This window comes from Piliocolobus tephrosceles, chromosome 11 (genome assembly GCF_002776525.5).
Source record: "Piliocolobus tephrosceles isolate RC106 chromosome 11, ASM277652v3, whole genome shotgun sequence".
Taxonomy (NCBI): Eukaryota; Metazoa; Chordata; class Mammalia; order Primates; family Cercopithecidae; genus Piliocolobus; species Piliocolobus tephrosceles.
Window position 1 is genome coordinate 116,905,984 of NC_045444.1, and position 12,035 is coordinate 116,918,018.

Here is a 12,035-nt window from a genome sequence, read left to right on the forward strand (position 1 = left end):
GTGGAGGGACTCCGGTGTGGTAGACAATGGCCCTGGAAGAGACCTTTGGTAATGACTGGAATGTTTGAGATGAGGAAGATATAGAAAGACAAAAAGTGATGTAGCGCTGACACATCAGATGCAAAAGTGTTTTTGGAGAAAAAGAGTGACGTAGAAGAAGCTTGCAGAGGTAACATTAATAATTAAGAAATAAAGGCCGACTCAAAGCAGGTAGGAAATGTAACAGAGAGGCAACATTACGTAGGGGACAACAGGCCTGGCACGAGGTGAGGCAGGGAGGCCCTCAGGGCACAGTATGTAAGGAGATCTCAGTTGGCATGTGAGACTGAGCTTCCTTAAATTTCAAGGCACCCAAGGGACCACCTTCATCTCACCCTAGTTCTGACTCTAAGAGACAGTAATTTTTAAAAAGCATAGATAAAAAGAGTACGAATAGAAAAAAATATAGAGGGAAAAAAATACCAAGAAATAGGAAAAATGGAGGGAGACACAAAGAGAAGTATGCAGAAAATGAGTTAAAGGCCAATGAATGAAAAATTGGTAGAGAGTGGATCACGCAGAGAAGGGAAGAGAGAAGACAAATCAAGACATTCTCTGATCTGAGGAGACAAGAACTGGAAAGGAGGCACAGGGCTTGTCCTATTACTATGGAGGACCAGCTGCCCACTTATCAAAATGGCCCCTGTGACTCCATCTCCACCCCCAGATTACAAGAGGCCTCTCCTCAGGCATCACTTCCTCTCCATGGCTCAATCACCATCTAGGATCTGTTGATTTCTAAACATACCTCTCCAACTCAGACCTGTCCTCTTGACTCCTTTCCCCAATTGCCTGAAGACCTTTATTTAAAGACCTGAAGAACATCTCTCTTCAAAAGCTGCATCTGTCATCTATTGCTGTGTAATGTAACAAACCATCCTGAAATGTAGTGGCTTAAAACAATCATCATTTCATTTGCCACTTCTGTCAATCCCAACTTTAAAATATCTCTAACTTGTCCATTTCTCTTCATCTCCAGCACAAACATCCTAATCTAGATCCCTGTCACTCTCGCTAAAATTAGAGGAGCAGTCTCCTGTCTGGCCCCCAATCTTGCTCCTCTCAAGTCTGCACCTCAGCTGAATGGATTTTCCAAAATAGAAACCAGTTGATATGACTCTCCTGTTTGAAACCCAGTGCCTTCATGTGGCCCTTAGCAGTAGGTCAACACTACTTGGAGTGGTGAATTGAAGGATGCCTACCATGCACCTGCACATTCCCCATCACCCTCTTCTCACCCCTTCATGCCACATTCCCACCACACTAAGCTTCCTTTACTTACTGGAATTTGCCAAGCTCTCTTTCTTTCATCTCTGCCTTTATATATGCTTTTGGGAAAACAGTTGGGGGTAATCTTCCAAAGCTGAAAATATACATACCCTATAACTCAACAATTACATTCCTCAACAGAAACCAACAGAAATGTGTGTTATGTTACCAAAACACATAGAAAAGAATGCTCAGGGCAGCATTATTCATAGAAGCTAAATGCTTGAAATTGCACAAATGAATAAATAATCCATGGCTTATTTCTATAATGGAATACTATCTAGTAGTGAAAATAATTATTCAAAATGAATACAGATAACTTTCACAACATGTTGAGTAAAATATACATTTAATTTTGGAGGATTTGGCTTCTTTGGGGAGATATATATATATTGAGAGAGAAGTAGGGGGAGAGAGAAAGAGCAAGAGAAAAGAGATGATTCAATTTATATAAATTACACAGCAAGCAAAATTAATCTCGGTGTTTGAAACCTCGACGGTAGTTGGCTTTGAGCAAGTTAGTGGGAACAGTTAATGGGAAGTGTCACTAGGAGGTATCTGGGGTATTGGTAATCTGTTTTTTGATCAAAGTGATTTACTTCCTTTGTAATCATTCAAAACCCACTTTTATTCATCTGTCTTATACTACCATTATAATTTTTATTTTTTTAAAAAAATGCAAAATATTAACCATCAAAGGATGAGAAGAGTAGGGAAAGGGAAAGGTAAAAAACAAAACAGAGCCAAGAGAGGTGCAAAGGAAAGGACAGAGTTGAGCAAAAGGAAAAACTGGGAGGTGGGGTGAAGGTCTAGCCCCAGCAGTGAAATTGCAGAGAGGAGGAATTATTAATGATAGTGAAGGAGGTCCACTGGGGAGACAAATGAAAATTCTTCATTTATTACAATTTGGCCCAGGGGCAGAGCCACACACCCATGGAATCCAAATTAATTCCTGTTCTGTGCGACTGGTGGATATAAAAAAGGAAAAGCCGTATTTTACTTCAAATGCTGAATGCCAAGCCCAGGCATCTGACATAATAGGTAAGGCTGACTGGGAGAAGTTGTAACTGTGTCACAGGTTACCAGGTAAGGGGCTCGGGGACTTCATCAGGGCCCATCGGGGCAGTGCAGGTACCTGAGGTACCTGGGATGGAGGCAGGAAGGGAAAGGGGCTGCTACCTGATGCAGTGAGTCTTCAGTGGGACAGAAGAAAGTCCTTGGGAGCTGGGAAAATACCAGAAGACAGAAGTGGAGGTAATCAGTAAGAATGTCAGAGAGGCTGTTTCTGAAGTCAGAGAGGGCTGGCTCATGCTTATAACCCCAGAACTTTGGGAGGCTAAGGTGGGTGGATCACTTGAGTCCAGGAGTTTGAGATCAGCCTGGGCAAAATGGCGAAACCCCATCTCTACAAAAAATATGAAAATTAGCCAGACAAGATGACATATGTCTGTAGTCCCAGCAACTTAGGAAGCTGAAGCAGGAGCATCGTTTGAGCCAGGGATGCGGAAGTTGCAGTAAGCCAAGATTCTGCCACTGCACTCCAGATTGGGCAACAGAGCAACACTCTGGCTCAAAAAAACAAAAAGAAAAGAAAGAAAGAAAAAAGGAAAAAATAAAAAATAAATAAAAATAAAGTAAGAGAGGAAGTCATGGGAGAGGAGTTTAAAAAAAAAAAAAAAGATCAGGGAGCCAAGATATTCACAAGAGTAGGTGGGGGGAGAAACATACCAGACAAAGAGAGGTATAAAGAGACACCATCACCAGAAACAGAGGCAGAAGCAGAGGAGATGGCAGAACAAAGAAGAAAGATGAGAAGTAAAATGAGAGTGAAAGAAAAAAGTAGAATGAGGGTTGGGGTAAGAACAGTGTCAGTGGATGGGCACAACTGCCTTCTATGTGTCAATTTTATTAGCTTTTGGTTAAGAACCTGGAATAAACTGCAGGTGGCATGCATTCCAGGAGCACTCCAGGGTCTTGAGTTAACTTAGCTTCCCGGGTCTTCCTAGTGCTCTTGTGTGGAATTTCCTGGTGCGTGGACTCCTTGGTCACACCCTGAGACTCTTAATGGTTTTTGCTCCTTTGTGCAGTCATCAGCAGTGAGGACTCTGAAGGATCCACCGATGTTGATGAGCTCCCAGAATTCTTCATCTCACCACTGAGAAATGAGCCTGGTAAGGAAGTTTGGGAGAGCAAGACTTGGGCTGTGGGAATGTGATTTAAGAGCTACTGTTTCCTGATGCATTTTATTCTGAGCTCATTCTGTACAATGGGTCCAGTTTATCCTGGGATCCCATTCTTTGCATTAATTTTACTTGACCTTTTTGGAAAATGCAGAGAGACAAGAAATTGTTATAAACTTATTTTTGAGAATTAACCTTCTTTCTTGATGGATTCTATTAATCAATATTCATACCCATACATTGATTATATAGCAGGAATAGGCTAGCAAAGTAATGAGTTTTTTTTTTAAACTAACTAGTTGCTACGTGTATATAATGTTAGATTTATATAGTGACTTTTATAGAGAATAGAAAGCTGAATATTCCTTTATGGGAAGATTTTATTGTCATCTGATCACAAACTTTGAATAGGGTCAAAAGACATCTCATCCAACTATCTGGTGTTGGCAAAAATAAACACCTGAGATAAAGTATTCTGAAACCTGAAGTATTGTTTCTGACAGAGTTCTTCATCAAGTCATGGCACATTTAGTGATTTTTCAAAAGACTTTTGCAAATTGTCTTACTTTTAAATTTACGATAACCTTAAAAGGGTAAACAGAATAGAGATTCTCGTCCTTGTTTCCTAGAAGAGAGAACACAATTACATAAATGTTTCAAAGTCATCTCCACAATCTCATGGTACATTAAAGGTAAGACAAGACTAGTATCCTGGACTTGGAGTTACTTCCTATGTGAAATGAAAGACAGAAACGTTATTAAAATCTAGTATTATCTCAATCCTATTTGCAGCATGAGTTGTCATAAGATTTATAACTTTTTAGTGTGCAAATTGGTTGATTTGTTTTGCCCTTTACTTTCTAGATCCAGGGGATATTAGAAACATGCCACTTCAGGGAAAATACACTAGGGAAAGACCTAAGAGCAAAGAAGAACCTCATCTTGATGTTATACAATAACAATGTAGTAATACATTCATTCTAATTGCTCACTGCATCTTTCAAAGTAAAATGTAAATTTGCATTAGTTTTTAGACAGTACATACTCTAACTTTGATCTTGGTGTAAGCAAACTGCTCTAAAAATTAGTCCCAAAATGTGTCTTTGGCTCAAACACAAGAGGAAGTTATTTCTCAGCCTTGTAAACAATTCAGGAAGGCACTGTTGGTGGGAGGTAGAAGAGGCTCACATCTTTAACAGAAGATCTTCAAGGTCTCCCTGCATGAAAAACAGAAGCAGAAACAAAGGAAATGTGGAGTGGCAAGTAGAAGGGATAAGAAGTAAAAGAAGTGTGGGAAGACAAAGGCCAAGCAAACCAAAATTTCCCTCTGGGGACAAGAATGGAGTATCGCTAACCCATAATGCAGGTAACTTGAAAGGATCAAGACAAGCGTGGCCTGTGTACAGGCGAGGACTTGCATGCATTTTCAAGGTTTTCTAGGTTTTCTTATTAGGGAATTTCCTACTGAATTGATTCCTTGGTCACACACTGAGACCTCTAAAGAATCCCATTCTTTTGTGCAGTGATCAATAATGACAACTCTTTAGAATCAAATGAGGAAAAGGAGGGCCAAGAAGAAGCCACTTGCTCACGACCCCGGACTGTACCAGGTAAGAATATTAGAGTTGCAACCCGAGGCTGCAGAATATCCAGAGTACAAATCCAGAACTCTGTTTTCTTGATTAATTTCATTCCGAGTGGTCTCCTTATGCCTTGATTCTGTAAATTCTAGAATACCACTTTCTACATTTAACCTCTCTGGCCCTATTGAGAAACGGAAGACATTAGGAAGACATTTTAAACTCTGGTTGAACTGGATTGGTTCAATCGACTGACATATTGAAAATGTAGCAAAAATATTCCAGTAAAATAACAGTCTTTTTTAATAACAAACTATCAAGAGTTATTATTTTAAGGGTCGAAATAATGTACTTATTCTCTACTACTACCCTTTATATTTGATAGAGCATGATAAGCACAGTCTTCCTTTATTCATTGATAATATTGTCTTAATCACAAGCTCTGAAAGTCTTCAAAGAATAATTTGTGCTGCTATTTAATTATTAATGGAAAAATAAAAAAGGGGGACTTCAGCTACACCCAAACCCAAATTATAGTTCACTCATTGGCTTACATTGTGATTTTTCACAGGGCTTTTGTGAATGAACCTTCATTTCCCCATCACAAAAACCTTAACAGGGAGGTAGGGTAACTAGTTTATCCCTGCTTTATATGTGAGAAAATGGGAGCTAGTGGTGTTTAAGAGTCATTTACAACCAGGCACGGTGGCTCACACCTACAGTCCCAGCACTTTGGGAGGCTGAGGCAGGTGGGTTGCTTGAGCTCAGGACTTTGAGATCAGCCTGGACAACATGGAGAAACTCAATCTCTACCAAAAATATAAAAATTAGCCAGGCATGGGCTGGGTGCGGTGGCTCACTCCTGTAATCCCAGCACTTTGGGAGGCCAAGATGGGCAGATCACGAGATTAGGAGTTCGAGACCATCCTGGCCAATATGGTGAAACCCTGCCTCTACTAAAAATACAAAAATTAGCTGGGCGTGGTGGCACTCGCCTGTAGTCCCATCTACTCAAGAGGCTGAGGCAGAAGAATCACTTGAACCCGGGAGAGGGATGTTGCAGTGAGCCGAGATCATGCCACTGCACTATAACTTGGGTGACAGAGCGAGACTCCATTAAAAAAAAAAAAAAAAAAAGCTCGAGAGGCTGAGGTGAGAGAGTCACTGGAGCCTGGGAAATTGAGGCTGCAGTAAGTTACGATTGTGCCACTGCACTCCAGCCTGGGTGACAGAGTGAGACCCTGTCTCAAAAAAAAAACAAATGAAAAAGAACGAGATCATGTATTTTGAGAGAACATAAATGGAGCTGGAGGCTATTATCCTTAGCAAGCTAACGCAGGAATGGAAAACCAAATACCACATGTTTTCACTTGTAAGTGGGATCTAAATAATAAGAACTTATGAACACAAAGAAGGAAACAGCAGACACTCGGGCCTACTTGAGGATGGATGGTTGGAGGAGGGAGAGGAGCAGAAAAGATAACTATTTAGTACTGGGCTTAATCCCTGGGTGACGAAATCATCTGTACAACAAACTCCTGTGACACACGTTTACCCACGTGACAAACCTTCACATATATCCCCAAACCTAAAATAAAAGTTGAAAACAATTAATAAAAAAGAGGCATTTCCAAATAATACACAGAGAGGATTACAGGGATTGCTGGGCAGGATCCCGACATTATGACCCTGAACCTCCAGAACTGGATTCACTAGAAGGAGAGAGAGAAAAACGCTCATCAAAATTTCATTATTGGTGGGATGTGACGGCTCACACCTGTAATCCCAGCATTTTGGGAGGCCAAGGCGGGCAGATCACCTGAGTTCAGGAGTTCGAGACCAGTCTGACCAACATGGTGAAACCCCATTTTTACTAAAAATACAAAAATTAGCTGGGCATGGTGGCGCATGCCTATAATCCCAGCTACTCAGGAGGTTGAGGCAGGAGAATCACTTGAACCCGGGAGGCAGAGGCTGCAGTGTGCCAAGATCATGCCACTGCACTCCAGCCTGGGTGATAGAGCAAGACTCCATCTCAAAAAAAAAAAAAAAGCTTTCTTGTTAACCCAAGCCCATTTGCCGTGTCAGTTGTCATAGAATTTATAAGTCTCTTGCATACAAATAACGGGTTTCTCCCTTTTACTTTACAGAGCCCACAGATTACAGAAAATCATCTATATTCAGAGAAACGTTTAGGAAAAGAGGTAAGAGAAAATAACAACTCTTCATGGTTATAAATGAACAATATTTTCTATGAAAGAGTCAGTCTAATTCCTTGCTATATCCTTCAAAGTAAAATATAAATTTGCTTTAAATTTCAATCGTTCCTATTTTAACTTTTGTATTAGTTAGGTTGGCTAACTGCTATAACATATGAACCCAAAGAAGTCAATGACTCCAACACAACAAAAGGTGTTTTATTATTTTGGTAGAAGTATATATTTTTTTCAACTGAATATTTCAAGGATTTTTAGATGGGGGAGAGGTTGGACTCTGTTTCAAGCAGTTCTTCAGGGAAGCAGGCAAGTAGAAGATCTGCCTTCTTTGATCCTAGACTTCCATGGTTGCCCTGAGAGAGAAGCAAATTTATAAATAAATACAAATCCATATACAAAAACCACAACAAATCCACAAAGAGACAAGTAAAGAAAGAAAGATAATGTGGTGTAAGAAGACAGAGAGCCAAGACAAACCAGAGATGCCCACTAGGGCTAAAATTTTCTCAGCCTCAGGCTCAGGTGACAGTGAGGGATAAAATACTAACCTTGAGCCACAAAAATTTGAATCAAAAGGCAGATCATGGAGGTTTGAGGGCATGGACATTCTTGCCCTGAAATTTCAGAGCATCGCAAATTTTTCCTAGTTTCCCTTTCATAGAATATTCTTCTGGCTTGGTTCCCTTATCATACATTGAGACCTCCAAAGGACATTTGCTCCTTTCTGCAGTGATAGGACAAGACCACAACTTTTCAGACTCCAGTGAGGAGGAGGCGCTCCCAGAAGTCTCAAGCGGGGCACTGAGAAGCAAGCATGGTGAGAAGGGTAAGAACAGCCCCCTTGACTCCAGGGCTCTGACTTCAGACCATCTCTTCCCTGGTACACTGTGCTCTGAGCACGCACAACAGCTATCCAGGAGCCAGTTCTCTGCATCTAACTCATCTGGTCATTTTGAAAAACGCGAAGAAAGAAGTGACTCTAAATTCAGACTTAACAAGATGGTTGAGGTTGAGTGGCAGTGCCCTGTTTACTACATACTGCCTGTATTAGTCCTTTTTCATGTTGCGGATAAAGACATACCTGAGACTGGGTAATTTACAAAAGAAAGAGGTTTAATGGACTTACAGTTCCACATGACTGGGGAGGCCTCACAATCATGGCAGAAGGTGAAAGGCACGTCTCACGTGGCGGCCGACAAAAGAAGAGAGCTTGTGCTGAGAAACTCTCCCTTATACAATCATTCAGATCTTGTGAGACTTATTCACTATCACGAGAACAGCACAGGAAAGACCTGCCTCCATGATTCAATTACCTGCCACCAGGTCCCTCCCACAACACATGGGAATTCAAAATGAGATTTGGGCGGGGACACAGCCAAACCATATCACTGCCAGACCTATTAACTCCAAAGTATTGGATTTATGGAGTGATTTCTACTTCTGCCCATTCCCTGTTTTATAGAGAAGAGAAAGTACATTAGTCAGTTGTCAGTTATTGCTTGATTTTGTCACAAACTTGTTCAAAATTCCAAAGCTTCTGGTCATACTCTCTAGTTATTGACAGAAAGACAGGCTCTTGGTTCTTACCATCAAATTCAATTCATAGCTTTTGACAGATGGCCCCCAACATGAAGTTGGCCAAATAGTGATATTTGAAAATATATTTGTAAATAAGATCTTCTTGCATCTTTACAACAATCTAAAATGTGGGCAAGATAACTATTGTTCCCCCCATTTGACAGATGGGGAAACTCAAGCACACTTAAGGATATTTTTTCTTTGCACATCATATATGAAAAGTTATGGGAAGAGACAAGCCTAACAGCCCAAATTCTTAATAAACATTCATAATCCTCTATAAAACCTTCAAAACTAGATGTACTTCAAAGTTCAAAAAATGTTTTATTATTTTAGACAATGTGATTTATATTCTCTATACAACAAAATACCCCAGTAGGATCCAGGAAGAATCTCATTCTCAAATATACTAATGTTTATACAGCAAATTATATAAATATTCACACGAAATATGATAAGATTTTACATGGACTCATGGCAACTCAAGTCCAGATTCACTGCCAAATTAGTTAACTGCAAACCTATGAAAACAATATTGGTTATTAAAATATCTTTGAGACCTGGTGTAGTGACTCACGCCTGTAATCCCAACACTTTGGGAGGCTGAGGCAGGTGGATCTTTTGAGCCCAGGAGTTCAAGACCAGCCTGGGCAACATGGCAAACCCCCTTTCTACAAAAAAATACAAAAAATTAGCTGGGCATGGTGTGCATGCCTGTAGTCCCAATAACTTGGGAGGCTGAGGTGGAAGGATCATTTGAGCCTGGAAGGTCAAGACTGTAGTGAGCCAAGATTACACCACTGCCCTCCAACTTGGCTGACAGAGTGAGACTCTGTCTCAAAAAAAAAAAAAAAAAGTCACTGATTTTGCAATTATGGCTAAAGGATTGTGGGTCTGTGCTCCATTTCATAGTAATCCCTTTCCCTTAGATGGGAAGAGACAGAAATGATCCTCAGAGAATATTTGTAGTCCAAATTCTGTCAACAGTGTAAGCAGTCATAAGACTTATAGATCTTTTAGTTAGATATTATTGATTTGGTTTTCCTTTACTTTCTAGATCGTGTGACTTCTAGAAGTACATCTACTTGGGGAATACCTAACAGGAAGAGACGTAAGAGCAATTAAAAACTCTTGATGTAACAAATGTCTTTCTTTGCCACAAAAGCTACATTCAGTTTTTTTGTTATAGCCTTTAAAATAAAAAATTAATTTGTTGGAATTTTAGATGATTTGCATTTTACATTTTTCTCTTTCTTTTTTTTTCTTCTTGAGACGGAGGCATTTTACATTTTCAACTAGATGAGTTGGGCTAGTATAAAACATAAACCTCAAAATGTTCGAAGATGCAAGTTCAACATAAGTTTATTTTTCAGTCACATAAATAGGGTAAAGTAGTTCCTGAGTGGAAGGGGTGCCCACACAGTCATTCAGGGCCCAGTTGATGGAGGCTCTGACGTCTTTAAGATGTTGCTTCTATGGTTCCCTTGGATAAGAAACTGAGATGGAAGCAGAAGTATGTGCAAACTAATAATGAAAGGAAAAGAAGTTTAAGAAACAACGTCGTCCCCAGCCCCAGCCTCAGAGAGGGCTCCTGGAGCAATCTTGACCAACAGGTCAGATGATCAAAGCCAAAGGGGAGCCCTAGTGGTAGGAATATTTCTCCCCCTCCTACACAAGCTTCTCTTGTTCAGTTTTTCTTTTAAAGAATTCCCTGCTGACTTTTTTAAAGAATTTAAATTATTTTTAAATTTAAAGAATTTAAATTTTCTTTCAGAAAATTCCCTAAGCCTCAGACTAAGACTGTTAAGGAATATTTTTTTTTTTCTGCAGGTTTCAGCAGCAGTGACTTTTCAGAGCTGAGTAATGGAGAAGAGCTTCAGGAAACCTGCAGCTCATCCCTAAGACGCGGGTCAGGTAAAGAAGATTAGGATGCCAAGACTTGGCCTGCAGAATGTCAGGAATCTGAATTAAAAGCTGCTGTTTCCAGATGCTTTTTATTCTGAGCACCTTGACTGCCTTGTATCCAGTTCATCTGGGAACACCTTTTTGAATTTTAGAAAATGGAAAGAGGCAGGAAATTATGATAAACTCATGTTTAACAGAATGAGTCTAACTGACTAAATGTATGTAATGATATTTTGCTGTTGTAGAAGAAATAAATAGCAAATTTGTGGTATCCTTTTTTTTTTAAAACCTGCTCTCATTCCCATTAACACTAAGATCTTAGATTTTTATAGTGATAAATGGGTTGACATCAATGTCGTTTGTAATTGTAAAGCCTCAAAAGACAACTGTTCCTACTATGTAATTATAGACAGAAATAAAAACTTCAGATCGAACACTCTCAAACATTAGTATAGTTTTTGGCAGATGTCCTTCATCATGTAATTGGATTATATTGTGTTATTTCAATGTATTTTGGCAAATAAGATCTTATTTTATCATCACAAAATTTTTAAGACATAGTCAGGCTAACTCTTACTATACCCATTTTGGGGTGAGGAAATAGATGTACTGAAGTATCAGGGCCAAAAAACTAAAGAAACAATAGAAACTAGCAACCCAGGTGTCTCATGGTGGGTGACTGTTGTATGTAACAGACAGGAGGATAAGAGCTGTGTCATTTAAGTCAAAGTCCGAAGAAGATGCACAAGGAACTCAGAATATTCACAGGAGACTATACCAGTGCCTGATGCCAAAAAGCTTATTTAGCAACAACTGTGAGCGTGTGTGTGTGTGTGCGTGTGTGTACACATGCATATATTTGCTACATATAACATGTATACATACATACACACACACGTGTGTGTGTGTATATATATATAAGTTAATACATATAATCTTTATAGGGAGGAAAAAATTAAAATCACAAAGAACCAGAATAGGAATGGAACCAGCTATATAATATACAAAATACCTAGAAAGATAGAAGCAAAATGGATAAACAGAGAAATAAAGGAGAACAGAACATCATTAAATGCAACAGAAAAAGCAACACAGGAGACAAGAAAAATCAAAGGGAGATGAGCTCACCGAATCAAAGAGATAGAGACAAAAATGTATAGCAGCAGGGCAATGGGCAGAAAAATGACAAGTAAGGAGGAGAATGAGGTGTGGTCAGATAGAGTAGGGCTATGAGGTGTACTCATTGATGTAGGTGTATTTTTTTGTCA

The 12,035-nt window shown here is 39.6% G+C and overlaps 1 protein-coding gene across 6 annotated transcripts in view; it reads left to right on the forward strand.

The window, feature by feature from the left end:
• Positions 1-12,035, forward strand: part of SP100 (SP100 nuclear antigen) — a 122,046-nt gene that overhangs the window by 39,303 nt on the left and 70,708 nt on the right. For all 6 annotated transcript variants that reach the window (XR_002726682.3, XM_023193843.3, XM_023193844.3 and 3 more), the window contains 7 exons: positions 2,224-2,349; positions 3,396-3,479; positions 5,012-5,098; positions 7,219-7,272; positions 8,015-8,110; positions 9,920-9,973; positions 10,693-10,776. Coding sequence is in view for 5 of the 6 variants with exons in the window: in XM_023193843.3 (XP_023049611.2) it covers positions 2,224-2,349; positions 3,396-3,479; positions 5,012-5,098; positions 7,219-7,272; positions 8,015-8,110; positions 9,920-9,973; positions 10,693-10,776 (585 nt within the window). In the remaining variant the exon portion in view is untranslated. The remainder of the gene's footprint in view (positions 1-2,223; positions 2,350-3,395; positions 3,480-5,011; positions 5,099-7,218; positions 7,273-8,014; positions 8,111-9,919; positions 9,974-10,692; positions 10,777-12,035) is intronic.